The sequence below is a fragment of the Carassius carassius genome, chromosome 37 (assembly GCF_963082965.1).
Source record: "Carassius carassius chromosome 37, fCarCar2.1, whole genome shotgun sequence".
NCBI classification, from domain to species: domain Eukaryota; kingdom Metazoa; phylum Chordata; class Actinopteri; order Cypriniformes; family Cyprinidae; genus Carassius; species Carassius carassius.
In genome coordinates this window covers 20,411,827-20,436,111 of record NC_081791.1, presented here as the reverse complement: position 1 = coordinate 20,436,111, position 24,285 = coordinate 20,411,827, and the positions used below count along the sequence as shown (strand labels likewise).

The 24,285-nt window shown below is 36.7% G+C and overlaps 2 protein-coding genes across 2 annotated transcripts; both read left to right on the top strand.

Moving 5' to 3' along the window:
* Positions 1 to 1,407: 1,407 nt before the first annotated feature.
* On the top strand, positions 1,408 to 18,077 carry LOC132118320 (myelin transcription factor 1-like). The gene is made up of 23 exons (XM_059528099.1): positions 1,408 to 1,474; positions 8,388 to 8,479; positions 8,919 to 8,973; positions 9,065 to 9,095; positions 9,196 to 9,258; positions 9,361 to 9,596; positions 9,762 to 10,727; positions 10,845 to 10,979; positions 12,049 to 12,139; positions 12,238 to 12,357; positions 12,467 to 12,681; positions 12,813 to 13,021; positions 13,116 to 13,340; positions 13,483 to 13,637; positions 13,789 to 13,851; positions 14,112 to 14,180; positions 14,509 to 14,571; positions 14,713 to 14,796; positions 14,952 to 15,173; positions 15,451 to 15,542; positions 15,637 to 15,740; positions 16,523 to 16,666; positions 16,774 to 18,077. Exons 1-23 carry the CDS (start codon positions 1,450 to 1,452, stop codon positions 16,915 to 16,917), a joined length of 3,603 nt encoding a protein of 1,200 aa, XP_059384082.1. The 5' UTR covers positions 1,408 to 1,449; the 3' UTR covers positions 16,918 to 18,077.
* Positions 18,078 to 18,772: 695 nt separating this feature from the next.
* On the top strand, positions 18,773 to 23,062 carry LOC132117743 (protein-L-isoaspartate O-methyltransferase domain-containing protein 2-like). The gene is made up of 6 exons (XM_059527056.1): positions 18,773 to 19,110; positions 20,627 to 20,940; positions 21,231 to 21,333; positions 21,433 to 21,604; positions 21,714 to 21,837; positions 22,433 to 23,062. Exons 2-6 carry the CDS (start codon positions 20,634 to 20,636, stop codon positions 22,849 to 22,851), a joined length of 1,125 nt encoding a protein of 374 aa, XP_059383039.1. The 5' UTR covers positions 18,773 to 19,110; positions 20,627 to 20,633; the 3' UTR covers positions 22,852 to 23,062.
* The last annotated feature ends 1,223 nt before the right edge of the window (positions 23,063 to 24,285 follow it).

Below are 24,285 nucleotides of genomic sequence, written 5' to 3'. Positions count from 1 at the left end.
GTGTAAATAATTAATCAACACTCTCTCAAAGAAATAGAACCAAAACAGACACCATAAAATCCTCTATCATCAATATTCACTAACATGAGACAGTCTGCAATTAAACACATAAAAGCCACTGCTGACAGACTCCAGGCACCCATATGTTCATATGAGTCCTTTCAAATAAACCTCTAAAAGCTTTTCACACTTTCTACAAGCCTGGTGTCCACTAAGTGTAAATGCCATAATAAGCACCCCAGGTCCCCTCTACACATCCCATGGTCCCCCTCCTTACTCACCATGGCAACAGCAACTGGAGGCGTTGTGGTGGTGGTGGTGGTGGTGGTGGTTGTGGTGTTGGGGGGGGGGGGGGGGGGGGTGTTCTCAGCATCATTATCAGCAGGCCCATCTGTCATGGGGGGGTGAGACTTCAGATCAAGTAAAGAGGCCTACGTGGGCTCCAGCAGCAACCCAGCACATATGCCTTCTCACTGGCCTGACAGGGAAAAGAGTGGGGGAGAAGAGAGGGAAGAGAGGTACACCAGAGTGCATAGATTGAGTTTTGGAAAGAATGAGAAGGCCTGATCTGAGGACATGAGTTTTCATTGATTGATTGATTGATTGAAACTAAAATTCTTTTAAAAAATAAAAGATTTACTAAACATTTATGTTAACAAAATTTTGAAATATATATTTTTTACAGTATAAGGAAAGTAAAAAAAAAGTGTTTGTGTGTGTGTGTGTGTGTGTGTGTGTGTGTGTGTGTGTGTGTGTGTGTGTGTGTGTGTGTGATGTTGTTATTATTGGGGTGACCATCAGTTAAAACAAACAGAAATCACAGGGATGAAATATTAAATAATAGAAACAATATAATATAACATGTCCTGTCTTCTGTATAATTTAGGATCATGTTATTAATGTTTAATTTGAACATCCACATAAACTTTGTATTTGCATGTCTAAAATACAATAAATGTCATAGCCGACCAGTTTGAGACACACAGCATAAAAGTAGTGGCAAACAATGAGAAAAAATTCAATAACTCTTTGTCTCTTTTGTCTTTCTAGAAAATTTCTATAAACAAGGAACAATAGTTTCAGGTTGTGCTCTCTTACTTTGTTTAAAAGAGTTTAAAATATGTATTTTTTTTAAGTAATGACAAAAAAAAACACTCAGTAAGAAGTTTTACAGAGAGACTTTAGAGTCCTGACACATAACTCAAGGCGTACAAGACAAGCTTTTGTTTTCATTTTTGAGGTCATTGTGTGGGGGACACAGGCAGTGAGGCGCGCCCTCATTGGCTTGTCGAGGTTAACAAAAACTACCCCGCCGCCGCTGATTGGAGGAAACAACCTTCTAGTAAATACGACCGCCCACTTCTGTCTACAATTTTTCTTTAAAGTAACTTTCTCTGTAATGAAGTTGAGTAGTTTTGCGGTGTCAAATGCGAAGAAATCACCGCAAAGATGAAGTTGTGCAAAACATTTCTCGGTGAGTGCCTGACGTCTTACTTTTATCTTACTTAAGTCTTTTGCTCGCGTCAAACTTAGATTTAGTCTGGTGCGCCGTGGTTTTGTTGATAACCGGTTGTTTTGGGTTTGGTTAACTTTTTGTTAACAATAACTAGGCTATTCACAATGCGTTTATTATTGTAATTTAACACGAGTGATATAATTATACGGACTGGTTAGACTGATTATAAACCTACAGCCTACCGACAGACAACGTTGTTGTTGTTTCCTTCTTTGTTTACTTTCATTTTAAATATAAATATAAAATGTGGACTGAATCGATTTGGATTTCGTTTTACATCAAATTCTATTGCCGAAGGCATAGTTATGACCCATATCCCTGATTGTTTGCATCTTTTAAAAGTTGGGAAACGAAATCCCTGTCCAGACAGTTTTTGGACAAAGGCAACTTTTGTCTCCCAGAGGGAGTTGTGCTTCAAACTCAGAGGCCGTCGGACTTCTGGCGTATTAAAACTTTTGTGCTCGGGAGGGATCAGTCCATCTGGCTGTGGGGGATTCCGGGTGTTGTGCTTCACATTCGCTCAGCTGGCATCCTATGTAATATTTATACACAGTGTCTGGCCAGTGGGAACAGACTGTGGCTTTAATTGTTTGCTGGGCTATCCATCTGTATACGAATCTTTAGGATCAGGGGTTAGAAAAGTTCCAGCTGGTAACCGAAGAACTTCAGTGTCATTAAATATGCAAAACTTTCAAAGGTTTTTACAAGCCTCATATATGATAAGAAACTTTTTTGAAGTTTAGTAAAGAGTTCCACTCCCCTTTTATTACAGAGAAAATTCATTTTCCGTTTTAAGTTACATCTCTTTCCACTACAAGTAACCTTTAATAACTTATTGTAATATATTATTATTTATAGATTGATATTTGAACATTAATCGAACTTTGCAACTGCACTGCGTTTGGTAGGTTTACTGCACTGTAAAATTATTTCAGTAATAATATTAACACATGTTTTGTTTTGTTTTATTTTTTTAACAGTTTATTTTCGAAAAGTGAAATTAACTTTTTTTTTTGATGTTCATTACTCAGGTAGATTTTTTTTAACAATTAAAATAATTTTGACATCATAAAATAAACATACATTCACTTTTATTCAACATTTTACAATCTTGCAACCTCGGAAGATATCATAGTAATTTAACCGATTACTAAAACAGTTGAAGTTAATTGGATAATTTCCCACAAAACCAGGTCACGTTGTTAGATTTCTAGAAGAACATAAAAGAATGTTGAACGCTAATGTGTTATTGCGCAAGAAAAAAAAAATAGATCCATATTAAAGAATTGTGTTTTTTTTTCAGTTACAGAAATTATTCTCTTTCTTGTCAATACCGAATATTATCGTGTATGGCAATCGGACAGTAGTCTTTTAAACATAAAACAAATGCTTGTATTTGATGTTTAAACTACTTTCTTTTGTGGAATTTAATTTTGGAAATGTAATAGTCATTGTATTAATGGTTAAGCAGCTATTTACTCATTGAAAACAGCGTTTTCTTACTAGACACCTGGCACTGAAAGCACTCTTGTCCATGGTACTGAAACAGCGCTGTTCTGGGTACTGATCTATCAGCTAAGCTCCTGCTTCTAAACGTAGAGATATTTTCCAAAATAACCGACTAAATTAGTTTAGCTTGTAAATTAAATGTCAAACTTTTGTGTGCGTATATTATATCGGTTTTGTGGGGGTCTGTAGCGGCCCTCTCTCCATCTTGTGTTGTACATGGTTTACTATGATGATGATGATGTCACGGCGCAGGGTAGAGGAGGGGTGGACAATGGGCCTGTGAGCGAAAGGTAAGTCAGAATCGTTCGACAAAGCGTGTGGAGAAATGATTTTGGCAACATTTGCGCTCACATTACATGTCGATTAATGGATATATGCGTCTTGCTTACAACATGAGGAGGTTTTGGACCGGTCCTGGGCGAATTATTAGAGGTTTTTAACGGTAGCGGAACGAGACTCATTCTGAAGGGGAGGTGTACAACACTGAAGTTAACACACAGAGCCTACAAAGAGCAAGAGGCCGCTCGCATCTCCTTGAAAAAAAACGTCGATTGCTTGTGGTATTTTTTTTAAATCTTCTAATTCAGATGCTGATGTGGATAAAAAATTCAATGTTTGGAAAGGCTTGATGATTTTGGTTTACATTACTATTGAAGCCAAATGGATGCCGGACTTGTAATCTCTTAAAGTGCCATTCCACCGTGTTTACATTTCTTGCACATTTTGTGTTATTTTCGCTTGCGTACTATTCGCCACAATTACGTTGTGTAAAAAGAACAATTCAAGAATGTTTTTTTAAGATAATTGTATTTGCATTTACATCGCTGTTTTATTTTCAAGAAACCCAAGAACTTAAAAGGGCCTTTATTGCATCAATAACACAATATCCAGCCTCTCATATTGCATTTTTAGTGTTGATCTTGTTTTAAAACAATATTTATAGACGATTCGAAAATGTGGAAGTTTAAAGCCAAACGTAAATTCATTGGAAGTTTGTCGATTCACACTAAGTCAATGATACATGTACAAATACGATGTATTTTACGGGAGAGGGCAAATAGTCATTAGAAACCCTTAAGCAAAGCAAAAGCAGCATATGTTTCGTCTTGTGTGCGTGCGTTATCTACACGAACCATCTGTTTACTTCAGGCTAGGCCTACATAATACACTATTCATTCATTAGATGATCGCCTTTCTTTCTGTTTTACATTTTAATTGCTCTTTATTCGTTGCTTATTCTTGTTTTAGGATTCTCTGTGGGTTGGGCTCTAACGTTATTGCTCTAAAAATACAGTTGCAGGTCTTGTAAATATATTCTGCTTGATATTGTTTATTCTCCATGAAAGTGACAGTGTTTTAAAGGGGGAGGGTTTGGCTGATAGTAATTGAAAGGCGTGGTGTGCTAGAAGAGGTTATGCGCAGCAGCATCATGGTGCTTTTTCGAAGTCAAGGGCCTGATGCGACAAAAGAAATACTAATATCAATCTATTCTAAAACGTAATAGTAATTTGTGGCTAACATGCACTCTCACTGGTCATTTCATGCATGGGTCTAATATACAGTGGCGGCTCCAGGCAATTTTGATTGGGGGGGCAATGGGGGGTCCTGGTCATTTCATGGGGGGTCTCATGAAAACCAACAAAAAATACAGTGGACACGGCTATTAACTGCATATTATTGCTACTAAACAACAAAAATAACACAGGATATCAACTTCTTTGTTTTTAATTAATCAATTGCAGTTTGCAAACAATATGCTCAAACTTTAAAGGGTTGGTTCACCCAAAATTTTAAATTATGTCATTAATAACTCACCCTCATGTCGTTCCAAACCAGTAAGACCTCCGTTCATCTTTGGAACACAGTTTAAGATATTTTAGATTTAGTCCTAGAGCTCTCAGTCCCTCCATTGAAACTGTGTGTACGGTATACAGTCCATGTCCAGAAAGGTAAGAAAAACATCATCAAAGTAGTCCATGTGACATCAGAGGGTCAGTTAGAATTTGTTGAAGCATCGAAAATACATTTTAATCAAAAAATTAGCAGCAATTATTCAGCAGTGTCTTCTCTTCCGTGTCTGTTGTGAGAGAGTTCAAAACCAAGCAGTTTGTGATATCCGGTTCGCAAACGAATCATTCGATGTAACCAGATCTTCTTGAACCAGTTCACCAAATCGAACTGAATCGTTTTAAATGGTTCGCGTCTCCAATAAGTATTAATCCACAAATGACTTAAGCTGTTAACTTTTTTAATGTGGCTGACACTGAACAGGGCCGTACAGAGACCTTTGGAGGGGCAGGTGCTCAAAGTATAAAAGGGGCACATGGAACAAGAATTTAAATGGCACTGTTCAAAATATCAATACAGCAATATATTGTGATGCATTCCTTGCTGATTCGCGTATCGATATGGATGATTATGTATTGATACAGCAGCAAATGCTTTGATGCAGTTTTGAAAAAGAAACAATAGAGAAGACAATTTTAAGTTTAAAATAATAATAGCTCTGGGATTAGAAACGGAAATGTCTTAAATTGTCCCAACCTGATGGCTTTTTCTTCTCTGTTCTACAGAATAATTAAGAACAGCGGTTATAGTAAAAACTATAGAAAACACTACCTCTACATTTTCTGGGCCTCTACATTTTCCTCTTTCTCACCAGCCTCTGTCTCCTGGCTTGCTGTTCCTTGCTCTCTTTCTGTCACTTGTGCCTCTACATTTCCCTCTTTTTCTTCCTTTCCTCCATCTAGGAACAAGGCTCAATTTACTATTTGAGCATTAATATATTATTTTAACCATCACTACTACTCTTGCACCTAATCAATAAGTCCACCTTAAATATTGATACAAAACATTAAAAAACTGATACACTGGAATATAGTGATTAATATTATTTTTACTGTTGTAGTTGTCTAAAATTTAACACCTTTGCAATGTAAACAAATGACAGGCTACATTTGTTATTCATATCCTTCACACTGCACTTTTATGTCAGGTATATTATGCATTTTTTATTGACATTGATATTTTTACATTTATTTCCAGAGAGATATTATTGAATTTACAGGCTAAAGTGGTCTTGCTGTTGCTATTGTAGAAAAAAAAAATATTTGCGTCACATTTAAAATATAATTATATTTTAATTCATTTCTGAATTGTTTTTAATTTTATAATGATGATTCAGAGGATGAGAAAATCTGAATAAGCCTTAACAGTGTTGTGATAATTATTTTAAGGCACTCAACGTGTTAAAAAGTACTGTAATATAATAAAAGTTTAGTCAAATAACATAAAAAAGACCAGACCCCTCGATGCCTGTTAAACTTTTCTCCCTCAAACAGCACGCTAGTGTTAGCCTACTTCTACACTACAGGCTACACACAACAATATAAACAACATACCCGCATGTTCTCACATCACATGGTTCTTGTAAAATAATAATAAGTAAATAAACATCAAAATCACTTCGCTGAGAATGAAACACCACTTACCAGCTGCCACGGTGTTGAAAATATCCTCTAGCAATTAAAAAATGCGTGTGTGGCGTGAGGAATCGTCCCGCTCGGATGAGGTCGTCGTTGTCAGGTGAAAGGTCATCATGTTGGTCATTTTATTTATGGCTAAATTATTATTAATAAATTGTACTAATATTATGATTGGGCATGGGCAGGCATTCACAAAAGGGAATGTTATTACAAAAAAAATTTGAGGAAATTTTGCTTTGACAAAAGGGCACTTAAGGGGCAAAGGAACAGGTGCTCAAGTGAACCGGTTCTTTCGGACAGTTCGATCAAATAAACCAGTTGAAAAAAATAACGGTTCACCGGTTCTTTTGCGCTCGATTTAATGTCATTTTGCGATGACTGCCCTTCATTCAAGCCTTCGGTTTACCCGCGCTCATAACATTAGCACAGAATCAGTTCAGAATCAATCACCAAAAGAATCAGTTCGGTTCAGACGCTCTGTGTGTCAGTCTGCTTCATGCTGAATCACACATGCGCAGTATCATCAGCTCCTCGGTTCTCAAATCGGACGCATCTGACAGAAACGGTTCTCGGTTCAGTGTATGAATAAATGTCGAAATAATTATTATTTATTATTGTTCTGCGTAGTTTAAAGAGAATTTTTTTTAGCTTTATCCTGGATATATATATTTTTTAATCAGGAAGAGGATGGGGGGTCGATTGGGGGGTCAAGGCGTTTTTTGGCAGGATCCTGAGACCCCACAAGACCCCCCCTGGCGCCGCCAGTGCTAATATATAGGAGTCAAACAATGTTTTTTTATGCATGGAGATACAGTAATTTAAGAGAATGGCAACTATTTTATTTATTTATTTTAGAAAAACTTTAAAAGGGATGACGAAAACTATTTAGGTCATGTGACTTGGTATAAAAAAAAACTATCATCCACTCACCATTTTCATCTAGAAATAACATGTAAGCATGCAAATGTTCTTATCTTTTTAATTCTGTTGTCTTTAGAAATGTCTTTGAAAGGAATATTTTGAAGAATTCATGTGTATTTAATATATTACTTGACTCCTAATGAGTTGGAAAATAGGTTACATTATTTTCAAATTCCTTCCTCCCTTTTGTATTCATCTTGCTTTTATAGAAAGTTTTCAGCAAATGCAATAAAATCAGTTTAATTGGTTTTCATGTGAACAGACACGGAACACTGACCTCTAAGAAAGTTTTGCATTGCATATTGCATCATATGTGGCAAGTGCCACAATTGTTGCAGTTCTCAAGGGAATTCCCTCCCGTTACATGTGTGTGATGTGACTGAGCACCAGGTGCTGCCTAAAAAGTAATCAGACCACATGTAATGACGCCCTGATAAAAACAGCTGGGTCACAGCCGGATCTCTCGTCCCCCAAGAAGAATAATCAACACCAGAGCCATGAAGGCACGCAGACCATGATGGACTGCTGAAAGCCCATTCATTGACCAAAGTGCATGGGTCCTCTGGGGGCTTTTTAATGTTTGCTTCTGGAATATGGGTGTTCATCTTTTATAGTCATCCTGTGGAAAATGACATCACAAAAGTTGTGTCTGAATCAGCATTACAGCCATAGATTTGCTTACTTTCTGATCTTAGTGTCTCAATTGCTCGCAAATAATTTTTGTGTTTTCTTGGTATTTTCAGTATATTGCATATTTCAAACTAATATATATATATATATATATATATATATATATATATATATATATATATATATATATATGTATGTGTCAGGATCTGCTTTAGTGTCACTTAAGCAGATGCTTTTTTCTCATGTCTCTGTGTAATACAGTATGCACCTTTTAATATTTGGACAGGTCATACTGAAATTGTTGACTTATCCTTTCTGTCCAACAGAGAATGAGTTCAGAGGGCAGCTGCTGAGCCAGAGGTGGACACGAGGGGACAGAGTCAGCAGCTGTGAGAACAAGAGGAGTAGGAGACGAAAAGTGAGACATTATGTGTGTATGTGTATGTCAGAGTAACTTCATTTTCATTGATTATATCTTGTCTTATACTGTACCACAAAACCAAAGAAGCTAAAAGTACATTTCCCTTTCTCAAGCTCTGAAATCTTTATAAGGCTGGGAGGGCCTAATTTCTTTCTTATATTTCACTTCACTTCCACTAAGGATTGGGGTTGGATGTGCATTTGAAAGAACTTACTGGATGTAAATTATTGGTAGAGCTCTTTACGAGCATTTAAGAAGATTGGGGGCTACTCTGGTGTCTGTGAAATCAGACCTGCTCAGATCTGAAGACAGAAATCACAGTCTGAAGGTATAAGAGCCAGAGAACAGTGATATTGTAAATGGATAGTGTAAATATCTTAAGAGGTTAATAAAATGTTATTATAATCTCATAACCACTCACATGTTTGTGTTCCAGATGAGCCAGGACGCAGATGAGAAGTGGACGAGGACACGCTCAAAGGGAATCAGAGGTGAGAGCCTCTTAAAAACTCAAAAAATATGTTTTGTCCATTTCAGTTAATTAAATGACTGACAGAGCTTTTATCTCGCTCCTTATATCAGTTCCTCTTGAGCTTGTTGGACAAGATTACAGGTGAGAGCTTTTATGCTTTTGTAGTGTTACTCATCATGTTTTTAAAGACCAGAGTTTATTAGGTTAATGTATATAGCTAATCAAAACCCCTGTTTTGCAGCTGCCCTACACCAGGATGTGACGGCTTAGGCCATGTCAGTGGAAAGTATGCACGACACAGAAGGTAGGTAGTAGGAATTCAGTCTCTTATAGCTGTCTATGCAAAAAAAGAAAAAAGAAAATGTGAGCAACTGAGTTTTTTGTCAAACCTTTTAATCTGTTCCAGTGCATTGGGCTGCCCATTAGCTAAGAAAAGAAAACTCCAGGAGGCAGAGGAGAATCAGCTAGCCCATAAAAAGAAGCCCAATGCTCTAAAGCTGGCCATGGATGATGGGTTTAATGCAGAGAGTGACACAAACAGTGAAACAGAAACAAAAGATGAGGGAGTGGAATCTGAAGAGGACACTACTGATAAAGTGATGGAAACAAAAGAAAAAACACTTACATCAGAAGCAATGACAGGTGGGTTAATAACCTATTAACTAAAAAAAAAAAGTTTATTGTTTTTAAGGTTATGTACCATGCAGTAAACATACTATGGTCTTTATGTATTTATGCTTTATTACATCACCCAAACTTGTCAAGAAACATAAAAAATTGCCATTCCCTTTTTTGACATTCCCTTAGAAGAAATTTCACTAGAGGATTTTGAAAAGAAAATTACACCTATCATCAAGAAAACATCAAGTTTAGTGCCAGAGAGAGAAACTGAGAAGGAAGAAGCCAATATCGAGGCTACGTCCATCCAACAAATCACCATGGATGCTGAGGCAGAGGAGGGCCTACAGGTCACTGAAGAAATTCAGGCTCGAGAGGAAGAGGTAGAGGAGGAAGCAGAAGAGATTACAGAGGAAGAGCGAGTGACCCAGCAGCTGAAAGAGACAGATGAGCCTGTGACAACAGTTGATGAAGAAGATGAGGAGGAGGAAGAAGAGGAAGAGGGGGAAGACGAGACACAATGTTTGAGCCAGAAGAACAACTCGGACCACCAGTACTTCAGTGGAGACTTCGGCAAAATCCAGACCAAAGACACTGGGGAGACAGAGAAGGACAGTGAAGATGATGATGATGATGATGATGATGAGGAAGAAGATGAGGAGATCCAATCTCAGGTTGAGCCTTCCTCCCTAACTGCCCCTGTCCCCACTGCTTCACCTCAGGAATTAGACATGATTGTGCACAGCAACATCAGTCTAAACCACCCTCTTGGACAAGATGAGGAGGAGGAGGATGAAGAAGAACGAGATGATGCTTCGGACAAAGACTTGCCCACTGTAGTCATCGAGCTGGATTCAGAGGGAGAGGAAGAGGAAGAAGAGGAAGATGACGGAGAAGAAGAGGAGGCTGATGAAGTGGATGACGACGAGTTGGACAGCATGTCACAGAGGTCAGAGGTCACAGATGACTCAGAGACGTACGACATGACACGCGGGAACCTGGGACTTCTGGAACAGGCCATTGCCCTGAAAGCAAAACAAACCGGCCGTAGTTCTGAAGAGAGCTGCTCTCCTGAGCAGCAGCGCTACCACAGCGCAGAGGATAGGATGAGTAAGACCATGGATATCACAGCTCGTAGAGCATACTATGGCAAAGGTGACAGGAAATTGCTGCCTACCTCTTATGACCCCAGTTAAAATTAGATAACATTATCATGCAGGTAGAGTGTGTGTTGAGTTTAATTTTCTTTTGCCTCCTCACTCTTGGGCACAGAAGGTTCTAGATCAGAGAAGAAGGAAGTAAAGTGCCCTACTCCAGGATGTGATGGGACAGGTCATGTGACCGGATTATACCCACACCACCGCAGCCTTTCTGGGTGCCCACACAAGGACAGAATCCCTCCAGAGAGTAAGAGAACAATTATTATTATATGTGATTATATATATATATATATATATATATATATATTTCACTTTTTGTGAAAAGTGGGGACATCCCATAGGCGTAATGGTTTTTATACTGTATATTCTATCGCCCTTCACCAACCCTACACCTAAACCTAACCCTCACAGGAAACTTAGTGCATTTTTACTTTCTCAAAAAAATTCATTCTGTATGATTTATAAGCATTTTGAAAAATGGGGACATGGGTTATGTCCTCATAAGTCAACCTCTCCTTGTAATATCTTTGTCATACCCATGTCATTATACAGAGTTGTGTCCTGATATGTCACAAAAACAATAGCACACACACACACACACCCACACACACATAATATATATATATATATATATATATATATATATATATATATATATACATACATATATATATATATATATATATATATATATATATATATATATATATATATATATATATATATATATATATATTAATACAAATTTAAAACACATTTACATTTATATATATTTATTTGAAAAACTTTTATAAAAATGTGATTAAATGTGTACATATTTTTTATATAAATTTTTAATGCATGTATCTTATCGACTTAACAAAAAAGTATTTTGCTGCATTTATTTGTTAAAAAAATACAGTAAAAACACACATTTAATCACAATTTAAAATAAATGTTTTTATATAATTTTTTTAAATAGAATTTATTCCTATCCTGGCAAAGCTGGATTTTCAGCAGTCTTCAGTGTCACATGATCCTTCAAAGAATCATGCCAATCTGCTGTTCTGGTGCTCAAAACATGTTTTTTTTTAATGTTCAAGACAGCTTGTGCTACTTGATATTTTTGTGTAAACCATGATTTATTTCAAGATTCTTTGAATAATATAATTTATTTAAATTACAATTTATATTTATTTTTAAATATATATTATAAATGTCTTTACTATCACTTTTGGTCATTTTAACGCATCCTTGCTGAATACAAGTGCTAATTTCTTAAAATATATATATATTAAATATATATTCTATAAGCTAATGTGTTTTTTTGGCACTAGTCTTGGCAATGCACGAGAACGTACTTAAGTGTCCAACACCTGGATGCACTGGACAGGGACATGTGAACAGCAACCGCAACACACATCGCAGGTACTGCTCCATAACTATTTTAAACTTTTCAGGCATCAATTTCTGTTCACATCAGGTTTCCCTAAAACCAAGTGTTCTCTTACATCGTACACTTTCAGTCTCTCTGGCTGCCCTATTGCTGCTGCAGGGAAACAGAAAAGCAATGAAAAGCAGTCACAGCCGCAGACCTCTGTCAGTGATCCTGCCAGCGGAGGCTCAAACTCTGACAGAGTTCTCAGGTGAGGTCCTCTCAGGTCCTCTTCTCAACATCCCAGCTAGATCTTTAACAGACAAAAGAGCCTGATAGGGAAACATTGTGACTAAATTGTAACACTCTTTCCTCTACAGGCCGATGTGTTTTGTGAAACAGCTGGACATCCCTCAGTATGGTACCTACAGACCCAATGCCATGCCAGCCACTCCTCGTGCCAACCTGGCTAAGGAGCTGGAGAAGTATTCTAAGGTGTCTTTCGACTATGCAAGCTTCGATGTACAGGTGTTTGGCAACCCCATGCTTGCACCCAAGATGCCCACCAGCGAAACCTCACCTAAAGCCTTCAAATGTAAGTACCCCCCATACCCTTTAAAATAACAAATACAAATACAACAGATATTACTAGATAATGAATTATTGATAGCATACTGAAACACATTTTATTATTATTATTATTATTATTATTATTATAATGAACAGCCAAACCATTCCCCAAAGCCTTGTCCCCCAGCCACAGCCTGTCAGGAGGCTACACCAAAAGCAGCTCCTCTTCCACCTCAAGTGGGTATGATTATACCCATGATGCCGAAGCCGCACACATGGCTGCCACTGCCATTCTCAACCTGTCCACCCGCTGCTGGGAGAGGCCTGAAAACCTCAGCACCAGACAGCCAGATCAGGCCACCAAAGTGAGTTCCTCTCAGTCTGTATCTGGAATGTTGAGTTCCATAACATCCACATTATATATACTCTAGATTCGAATTAATGTATTCTACAATCTAGGACATGGACATTGAGGTGGATGAGAATGGCACACTGGACCTCAGCATGAAGAAACCCAAGAGGGAAGGAGTCAGGTCACCAGAACCATCTTCATCCTCGTCATCATCTTCTCAACACCATGACGTCACCTCACCCCACTCCAGCCACACCTACAAACAAGAGGAGTGGGAGGGGCCTCTGGACTACACCAAGTCAAACCAACAGAAAGAGGAGGAGCCAGAGGAGGTAGATGTATATCAATCTGATATATATTTATATAGTCTCACTTCAAGGTTAAATCATGGATAATGAATAAAACCCCTCATTCTATGAATTAAACTGTCATAATTTAGCACCTGTTTGACTGTTGTTTGTCTGCTGTGTCCAGGTTGAGTACACCACACACTCATATGCTTCCTCTGATGGAGACGATGATGATGCCACTCAGGAGAGCATGGAGGACAGGAAGTACCCTGGTGAGGTCACAACCTCCAGCTTCAAAGTCAAATTCCAGCCCAAGGACAGCAAGAAAGAGGTCTTGCTGTAAGTGTCTGCAGCAACAACAGCCTTTTTTAAACACAAAACACATCTGTTAAGCCAATAAAGGAAGTCTGTAAATTTAATGTCTTGCAAGGGTTCATAAATTACCAGAATGACTCCACCGGGATTTAATACTCTCTTTACCTCCCTCCAGATGTCCCACCCCAGGTTGTGATGGCAGTGGACATATAACTGGGAACTATGCATCACACCGCAGGTATGCAATAAGGTGACAAAGTATTTCAACTCCGAACACAAGCCCTACTTGTGTTTTCTTTTTTTCTTTATCTGTTTTCCTCTGTTGAATCCTAATAGCTTCAGTTCTCTATAGAATAAACCGTAGACATATGCTATATGACTCTTTTATGCATTTGGGCAACTCATTTACTCATCAACTCATATATCTCTTCCATCTTCAATTAAATCTTTTGTCCCTCTATTCTTTCTTCCTGGTGGTTTTTTTCTACTGTTCTTCAGTCTCTCTGGTTGTCCCCTTGCTGATAAAAGTCTTCGGACCCTCATGGCTGCCCACACTACTGAACTCAAGTATGTCTGTGCTCTATTTTTTCCTCTAATGAATCCATTACTGATTACTGCGTCTACTTGACTCTACATAACACTGCTGTTACTGCAAAGCACTGTATACTGTCCCTTTTGCTGGCTATTCTTATACTCTTTAACCAGTGAACACTTTATATTTTAAGTGGCCAAAAATATGATTTTCTTGGACTGTGTCCTAGAGATGCATCAAACCAGCTGAGACAAATTAAGCATCTAGGCTGAAGCCCAAATATTTATTTAGATTTCCAGTATGATTGTATTCTAAAGCAATACTATGTTTAAGCTAACCTGTGTTTCTCTTTGTGAACTCCAGATGCCCTACCCCAGGTTGTGATGGATCAGGACACATCACTGGAAACTATGCTTCCCATAGAAGGTATGCTAATTAAGAGATATTACATGTACTGTACCTACTTTCAAGATGCACTTTTGGATTCAGGTCAAGCTTTGCAACTAGTTAAAAATATTAAATTGCGGATGTAAAAAAATAATAACATTCACATTTTCTCTATTGCAGTCTGTCTGGATGTCCACGTGCCAAGAAGGGAGGAATCAAAACCACACCGACTAAGGATGACAAGGAAGATTCTGAGCTCCTAAAGTATGTTTTTTTTTTTTTTATATAATTATAATTTTTTTTTTTTTTTTTTTTTACAAAACAATCTCAACTTTTGCTGTATGAAAATTTTTGAGCACAGCCTGTAGCTTTAGAGAATGCCAAACCTGACTGCCAGTTCATCATTTACGTCTCTATAGGTGCCCGGTGCCAGGTTGTGACAGTCTGGGGCATATCAGTGGGAAATATGCCACCCACCGCAGTGCCTATGGGTGCCCGCTGGCAGCACGCAGGCAGAAGGAGGGCATGTTAAATGGCACACCATTCTCCTGGAAGGCCTTCAAGGCTGAGGGCCCAACCTGCCCTACGCCAGGATGTGATGGATCAGGACATGCCAATGGCAGCTTTCTCACTCATCGCAGGTATAGACGGGACCTAGTAAAATTTACAGACAAATATTAGTATTCTGGTATTAAAGAGTCCTGATAAATGGCAAGCTGTGAGTGAATTAAAACTGCTGTCTATGCTAGATATATAATTAAACTAATTGTCTAAAATGTAATATGTAGTAATATGCTTTGAAATATTAGAAATGCCTGTTTTTGGCTTTCTAGGGTTACCGAAGGATGGTGTAATACAAACAATAAATCTAAAACAATATATTTTTTCATATCTCTTACTCATAATTTGTTTCTACAGTCTATCAGGTTGCCCTAGAGCTTCAGCTAACAAGAAGAGGGCCAGGTTCCCTGGAGATGATTACATCAGCAAGAAATTCAGGGCAAGTGATGGTAAGATAAATATAATTTGCTTCTCGTCTTTCATCCCCATTATGTTCATTTTGTGCTCTTCATTAACATATGCATTGTTTTTCTTTCCCCTCAGTTCTTGACAATGATGAAGACATAAAACAGCTGAACAAAGAGATCAATGAACTGAATGACTCAAACTCTGAGATGGAAGCAGACATGGCCAACCTCCATACACAGGTCTGCTTTTATTAAATGCATATTTATAAATGCATATATACTCTACCATTCAAAAGTTTGTGGTTGGTAAGGTTTTCTTTTATGTTTTTGAAAGAAGTAACCAAAGCTGCATGTATCTGATCAAGAATACAACAAAAACAGTAACATTATGAAATATTATTTCAATTTAAAATATTTTTTTAAATATACATTTAAAAATTTAATTTACACGATATTTTTGTGAAAACCGTGATAATTTTTTTCAGGATTATTTGATGAATAGTAAGTTCAAAAGAACAGCATTTATTTGAAATATATATATATATATATATATATATATATATATATATTTTTTTTTTTCTTTTTGTAATGTCATTAAAAAAAAAAAAGATCAATTAATTGGATCCCTGCCAAATAAAATAATTTATTTCCTTCAAAATGAAAAATCGTACTGACCCCAAACTTTTAAATAGTTCATGTATCAGAAACGTTGATATAGAAAGATATGTAACAGATTCACTTTATATGGCTGAAATGAGATCTGAGCATATAGCATTAGGCCCTTTACTGGTAACTGCATGTAATAAGCTTTTTTGAGGCTCTCATTGTTCATCAATGAAAATCCCTTAATTGAAAAAAATTTTTTTGTGACTTCTTTTCATAAAAAAATATAATGATAATTACCCTATTTACAGTACTTTAAATATAATATTACAAATTACAGTATGTTATCATCAAAAAGATAAAATACATAGCTTGACCTCACAACTGCTGTTAATTCATGTAATTCTATCCCTCAATAGATCTCATCCATGGAGAAGAACCTCAAGAGCATGGAGGAAGAGAATAAACTCATAGAGAAGAAGAATGAGGCTTTGTTCATGGAACTGTCAGGCCTGAGCCAGGCTCTTATCCGCAGCCTTGCCAACATCCGTCTGCCACAGATGGTCAGTCCGCTTGCTATCTACCTTTCATGACTATGCCCAACAAGCACTGTACATTAAATTTTTATGTAGCTTGCTTTTAACAAACTGTAATCTGTCGTTTACCACAGCAAGAGCCCATCACTGAACAGAATTTTGACGCCTGCGTGGACACCCTGACCCACATGTTCACAAATAAGGAGTGCTATCAGAACCCAGAGAACCGAGCTCTACTCGAGTCGATCAACCAGGCTGTCAAAGGCATTGAGGTGTGAGCAGAGGAGCAGCAGCTGCAAGACACTGTGGGTTAAATAACCAGACCAACAACATAAAAATACTGTTTAAGGACATTCAGGTTTTGTATGTGGCGCCCTCTGTAAACGCGGAACGTCACAAGACCCGTGGAAAGTCAGAGAAAAGGACCAAATTCCAATTCCAAACTTTGCTGCTTAGCAATTTTGATCCTTTGCCTCTTAAACCAAGTTGGCTGTTCTTGTTTTGGGGTATCTTTTGGAGCAAACCATTTGTTACTGTTTTCTAGAGCAACTCTCACCGACACTGATCTGCCTTTTAACTTCCCTCAGTGCATGGAGGTTGCCGTGAACAATAAATTATGAGACTGTTGTGTGTTTGTGGAGGAGAGTCTATGTGTGTATGCGTAACAGAGTGTTTTATGTGTAACGTCCGAAGGTGAATTCACAATTAATGACCTCCCTTGACAAAATATGGTTAGTATGCAGCACTGCTATATTTGATCCCTGTATGATATTTTGATGTCTCATATTTGGTGTAAATGTTCTCCTGTTCCATTCAGTAATATTTATTGTATTTAAGAACATAGATATTGCACTTCCATGAATAGTTTGTAGTTCCATCGTCATGTTATTATTGTAATTATTATTATGGCTATTTAAATTGGGTCCTTGAAATGTAAGTTTAATTTATTATTTATTAATGTTAAGGGTTATTTTATTTATTTATTAATCAGTGTGTATTTATGGACTTAATTTATTTCACAAAGCAAAATATACACAGCTTTTAAACAGTTATTAAGAGGAGAGACGCTGCCTTCTGCGTTGTGAAAGAGGCAATATTTTAAGAATATCGACAGCAAATTGTTTTTATAAACCTTCCTATTTATTTATCTTTTTTAAGTGCAAATATTTTCTACCTAACAATTTTTATATTGTTTTTTTATATTCTTCTTTATTTAATGAGTTCTGTTTTCCATAAAAGTATTTTGACACCCTCCAGAGTGAAGTGGGTTGAACATATATGATGTATTTATTGTTATTTATTTAGCATTTAAGAACAAATTGAATGGAGATCTTGTTGCATATTTATTTTGTAAATGTTTCTGTGCTAGTGGTTGCTGCATATGGATAGTCTTTGCCCATGTTGTTGATAAAATAAATGGGAATTCTATCACATACAACAGAGAGCATTTAATGCTGATGGCTTCTATTGAGTTATTATGACCGCATATTTACTGTACAAGCTTGATCAAACAGTGATATTTTGTGAGACATACATTGTTCAGTCCCAATAATTTTGGATTCTCTAACATTTATTAGAGCAAAGATAAAATAATAACCAAACACTCTCTCAGTAGGATATTTGGCTGACATCTGCTGGATACAAAATTATACAGTCACAATTTCTGTTAAGCTGATAAAAGTCATAAAAACATAAGGGATGTATTTGTATTTTGTCAAGATTAATATTAAGACCAATACTGATAAAATGACTGACAATAAACCTCAAAATATTGTTTAAAACAAATCTTAAAACAACATTTTGAAAGTGTACATATAGTGATTGTTTCCTTCAGATTTGAATTGAAATGGTCAAGGAGACCAGCTAGTTTTCACGTCTTTTAAAAGTTATAGATTTATTTTACTGTCTACATGAAAACTCTTTGACAACTTATCCCATATGGTGTGACATCATGCCCTGCTACATGTCAACAATCTTTTCTTTAGCGGACATGTTTGATCTAGGCCCTATTTATCTATGTGCTCACAAAATAATTAAATAGAAATAACCACCTTGAGAATTATTCACCAATAAAAATGTGTTAACTGCTTCCGTTTTTATCCCTATCCTAAGTTACGCCAGAGACTACTGTGTTTATGAATATGTCATAAAAATAATGTAGTGCAGGACCCATGTGCTCCATGGCCCATATTTTGTGTTTGTGTGCGTGACGTCACAGAGTCAGCTGGCAAATGTTTACATCCAGCGCTGCTCGCCGTGAACGTTTATGGGAAGAAACCGAGAGACAGAAACAACAGGAGACATTTAACCGAATGGACAGCTAACGGACCTTAATAAGGGTGTTTTAGGGTGTCAGACGATTCAGCTCGGTAGACTGTGAAGTCGTCGTCGGGGTGTTTTACGGGACGAGTTTCTACCCAAACACCTCCATCCCAATTTTTCCCGTCTTCGTTTGCGTTTATTTTTTGCAGGTAAGCGCATTATATCGTGCTAGCTGTTATCTAGTATAATTATGGAGTGATAATATAATTATCTTTGTTAGAGCATTTTCACTAAGACTAACCAGTAGAATGTGCAGAATGAACGACAGGTCGTGGTGATTAAAAATTAAAGGGCTGATGTATTTTGTTTCATATTTAACTCTATTTAAGTAACTACCCGGATGTTCAACAAAACATTGCACAATATGCGTTTGTTAGCGAATGGCGCAGCTGCATTTGAGCGCGCGGTGATTGGTGGGAGTATGCCTCACATCTCCAGTTTCTACACAGCGTCTCTGGGGAAGCTTTAACTTTCCAGCAGCCCAGCCCAGCGCCACCACCCGTTAACTGGACAAAAATGCTGTTTTGTTAGGCCCAAAACATGTGCAGTAGCATCAAAAGTATTTGGACACTTAAAGACATACAAATGCCATTGCATTAGATAGGAAAAAAATATAATAAATACAGTGTCATTTAAACAAATACTATTCTAAAACAATTATTTAGCAAAATGCTCCTCAAAAAGAAGTCTTATGAACTTGTGAACTGAGTTTTCAGATTGATTACAAAATGTATTTGGACAAATTCTGCTTGACAGTAGTTAAATGCCCAGATATAGCAGACATGCAATCCATAATCTTTTAGAGAAGTGGTTCTCAACAAGTGGGCCACAATCTAAAGTGTTGTCTGGGACAGAAATGCGTTATATGCATTTTATACAAAAACATAAAATTCAGCTAATATGATTATTAGAATGGCAAAATAAACAGGCATAACGAAATTTGTCAACCCTAGCTGGATTTGTATGTTTAATTACTGGCTGCCTAGAGCAAGGAACAACCAAAATTCAAGAGAAATTTAACCAAACTTCAGAAAACATTTGGTGGCAGTAGGTAGTATATTTAAAAAAAAATTAATGAATACTTTTATTAAGAAAAGATACATTAAATTGATCGTAAGTTACAGAAAAAAAAACATTTCAAAAAGGATTTCGATTTGACATAAATGCTATTATTTAGAAATTTCTATTCATCAAAAAAAAATAAAAAAAATAAAAAAATAAATAAAAATAAATAAATAAATAGTAGTTGTTTTCAACATTGATAATAACGAATGTTAAAAGTTATCTTAAATTGTAAAAAAGACTTCTAAGAAAATGAAAAATGATAACTGACCCCACAAAATTCAAGAAACTTCATTTGTAAATTTTCCTATTCAGCCTATGTCAAGTTAATAATTTAGCATATTATTTGGTTTATTAATTTCATGGTATTATTAATACATTTCAGTTTTATAAGTTACTCAATCCTGGTACTGTGATGGGGTGCCACTTTTCTGAAGCAAAATCAATTCAGATCCACTGTTATAGCACGAAACTAATGGAAGTGGTTGTTTAACAGTTCAACTTTTTTAAAGACCCGAATCGACATTAAGTTCTTCACCTTTGTTTACATGCATTCTTACGTCTTTTATTTTCTTCTCTTCTGATTTGCACTCAAAAAAAAAGAGCTAAAATGGGAGGTGCAGTCAGCACTGGGGAGGACAATGACGAGTTAATTGACAACCTGAAGGATGCCCAGTACATTCGCTCAGATCTGGTTGAACATGCCTTCAGGGCCATTGATCGTGCTGACTACTATCTGGAAGAATTCCGTGACAGTGCCTACAAGGATCTGGCCTGGAGACACGGCAACATCCACCTCTCTGCGCCCTGTATCTACTCTGAGGTGATGGAGGCTCTAGACCTGCAGCCTGGCTTGTCCTTTCTTAACCTGGGCAGTGGCACAGGCTACCTCAGCACCATGGTGGGACTTATACTGGGTGAGTTCATAGAGAATATGAAGGCTTTCATTTTGCTCTGCCATCATTTACTACCCCTATGTCTTTCCAAACCTGTATAACATTCTTTCTTATGGAGAACACAAAGTTATTTCAAAGAAAGGTAACTAAACAGTTTACATTCTCATTGAATTCCATTGTTTTTTTTTCACACAGTGGAAATCAATGAGAACCGAAGCTTTTTGGTCACCATCATTCTTCAAAATATCTTCTTTTGTGTTAAAGAAAATATGCCATAATATGCTCACTGATATTTTCTGTCATATTTCCAGGACCATTTGGTGTGAATCATGGTGTGGAATTACATGAAGATGTTATGGAATATGCTTATCAGAAGCTGGACTTCTTCATCAAGACAAATGATAGTTTCGACAGGTGTAATAACTTTTGGGTGTTATAATATAAACTCATTCCCTTGTTCAAAGTGTAGTGTGCAAAATGAAGTGACTGAAACTGTCAATATTTTTGGTCTAGGTTTGAGTTCTGTGAGCCTTCCTTTGTGGTGGGCAACTGTCTGGAGATTGCCCTGGAAAGCAGGCAGTATGACAGAGTTTACTGTGGCGCAGGGGTCCAGAAAGAACATGAAGACTACATGAAGAAGCTGTTGAAGGTTGGGGGCATCTTAGTACTGCCTCTGGAAGAAAAGGTGAATAATTGAAAGGCAAAGCAACTGTACGGTATATCTGGTTTCACGTAATCCAAGAGAGATTGTGTGTGAAATGTATATATGTCTATGCATTTGTTGTTTGTTCTAGCTCACTAAAATTACTCGGACAGGATATAACACATGGGAGACGAGAAAGATAATTGCTGTGTCCTTCGCACCACTTGTGCTCCCTAAGCACAGAGAAAATGGCAAACCGAGAGCAGTATCTCTACGTAAGTCACCTGCTGTATTTTAAATCATTTTATTATATTAGATTATTGTGGCCTTTTCTTTATTTTGGTATATTAAATTAGAAAACTACTAAAAATAAGCAATTTCACTTCTACAGCACATTTTCACAGCACTGTATACTACAGTTCAGAAGTATATATATATAAAAAAATATATATATCCTTTATGTTAGAAAGCTGAAAAAAATGATATAGTTTCACTTGTTTTAAACATGACTTCTGGAGTCGTTACTCAAATCACTGAAAAATGGAGTCATAGCTGCTGAAAATTCAGCTTTGACATCACAGGAATGAATTACATTTTAAAATATTTAAAAATAGAAAACAGCTAATTTGAATTGTAATAGTGTTTTATAATATAACTGTTTTTACAGCATTTTGAATCAAATAAATGCAGCCTTTGTAAGAAAAATGTAGAAATAATAATATTAATAATTAAAAAACATACTGAATAAAAAAAACTAATCTTACCAACCCAACTTCTGAACTGTCGTGTATATTGAGTATAATGATAATAGGATTGGTGTATATACATACATGCAGTCAACCCCCCCACCCCATGTTTCATGCTGTCCAGCTGTCATGTTCGAGCTGCGGAGTCTTCAGGATCTGGCCCGCATTAACATCCGTCACATTCTAAAGAAATCCAGTTCTGGATCCTTGCCGCTACCACGGAGAAATGGATTGAAGCGGAGAAATCACTTTATACAGAGACGAGAGCATCGTGAAACCCCTCTTCTGACCAATAGTTATTTGTTCATGAGTCGCTTGATTCCCGGACCCATGGACAACAACAACAATCAGTCTTCCACAGACAATGAGGATGAAGATGAAGACTGCAGAAGGGTTTGTGAACAACAAGAAGAGAATGAGAGAAGGAATGAGGGCAGTGTTTTGGTGATAGAGACTCCAGTAAACCTCTTAAGAGAGAGGATCCTTAGCCTGCCTTTGCCAGACCCTCTCAAGATGTATCTTCTTTACTACAGAGAGAAGTAGACTTCTCCTTCCAGTGAATAGTCTATTCTATTCTAATGTACCTAGCACGGTCACATCAAGAATTCACTTTTTGCATTATCCTGATAACCTTTTTCAAAGAATTTCACCACTCTTTGTTCAGCCAAGTCAGGATGCATAGATACTCAATTTTATTTATAAAGAAAAGTTTTATTTGGTTTAATGCTGGATCTGGATTCATGGTCTAAAATGCTAAACATTTATCATGGAATCAAGAAACAGTGAAAACGGATTTATTAATCTAGGTTTCATGTTATTTGAGCAGTGACATTTTCAAACAGACATTAGTAGCCAACAGGTTACTAAATTATAAATGCAGTGTATTCTCACCTGTTTTGTACGGAGCCCCGCACATGACATGCAAGAAAAAATAAATAAATCGTGTGCACGATTTAGCAAATCGAGGGAACGAATTAGCAAATCGTGTGCATGTTTTAGTACATTGAGGGAACGAATTAGTAAATCGGGCTCCGTAGATTTGTGAGCTATGTAACATGTAGTTTCAGCTCAGATTTACCAAGAAAAGTGAAAATCAAAATATTCTTCTGGTTTATGGATTTGTAAAAAATTGTCTAATTGTGAGCTGAATTACACTTACATTGTGTGAAAATACAATGGCACGTTTAAAAATGTGATCGTCCAACATAATCAGTGTCGTACAATTTCAGGGATTTCAAGATGAAAGACTGATTATCTGAGGTGTTTTGCCAATTTGAAATAGTCTTGGGTTTGTCCTGTTTTAGGGCCTTTGCTTTTTACTATATAGAAGTATAAAAGGTATAGTCTATAGTTGTGTAACAAGTTATAAAATGGTGCTCTGAATTGTGGTAATACTCTGATGTGCACTTTGTCCAGTGATGTAGAATGCACTAATTGGGGAGAAAAAAAAAACTGTTTTGAATTATACATTTATATAATCTATATCATGACAAAAATCCTTCATATGTAAAATGATATTATTTTCATTATGCAAATGAAAGTGTGCATGTGGCATACAATTAACAATGAGGTGCCAAATGTTAAGACTAGAGGGTCCAAATTGACTTGTAAATCAATTTACAGTTTTTGGAGAACACAAACCAAAGCATCATGTATTTTAAAAAACTCAGACCATTGTCTCTGCAACCATTTAATGTTAAATTAAATAAACACTGATAAATATTGGGCTCACATGTGAGATGGATTAAATGATTAAATGCATAATTTAGATTTCTGAAAGTGTGGACCATACTGTATGCATTATTATGAGGGCTGAAGACAATAAGTAGTGCCTAAATGGGTGACATTAAAATAAATATTTGCACATGCTGTGGAAACAAATACAATGATACCAATGTATCACTGTGGTAATACAATACCTTTTTTCCCCAAACACAACTTTGGCCCACATTACCCTCATTTATAAAAAAAAAAATC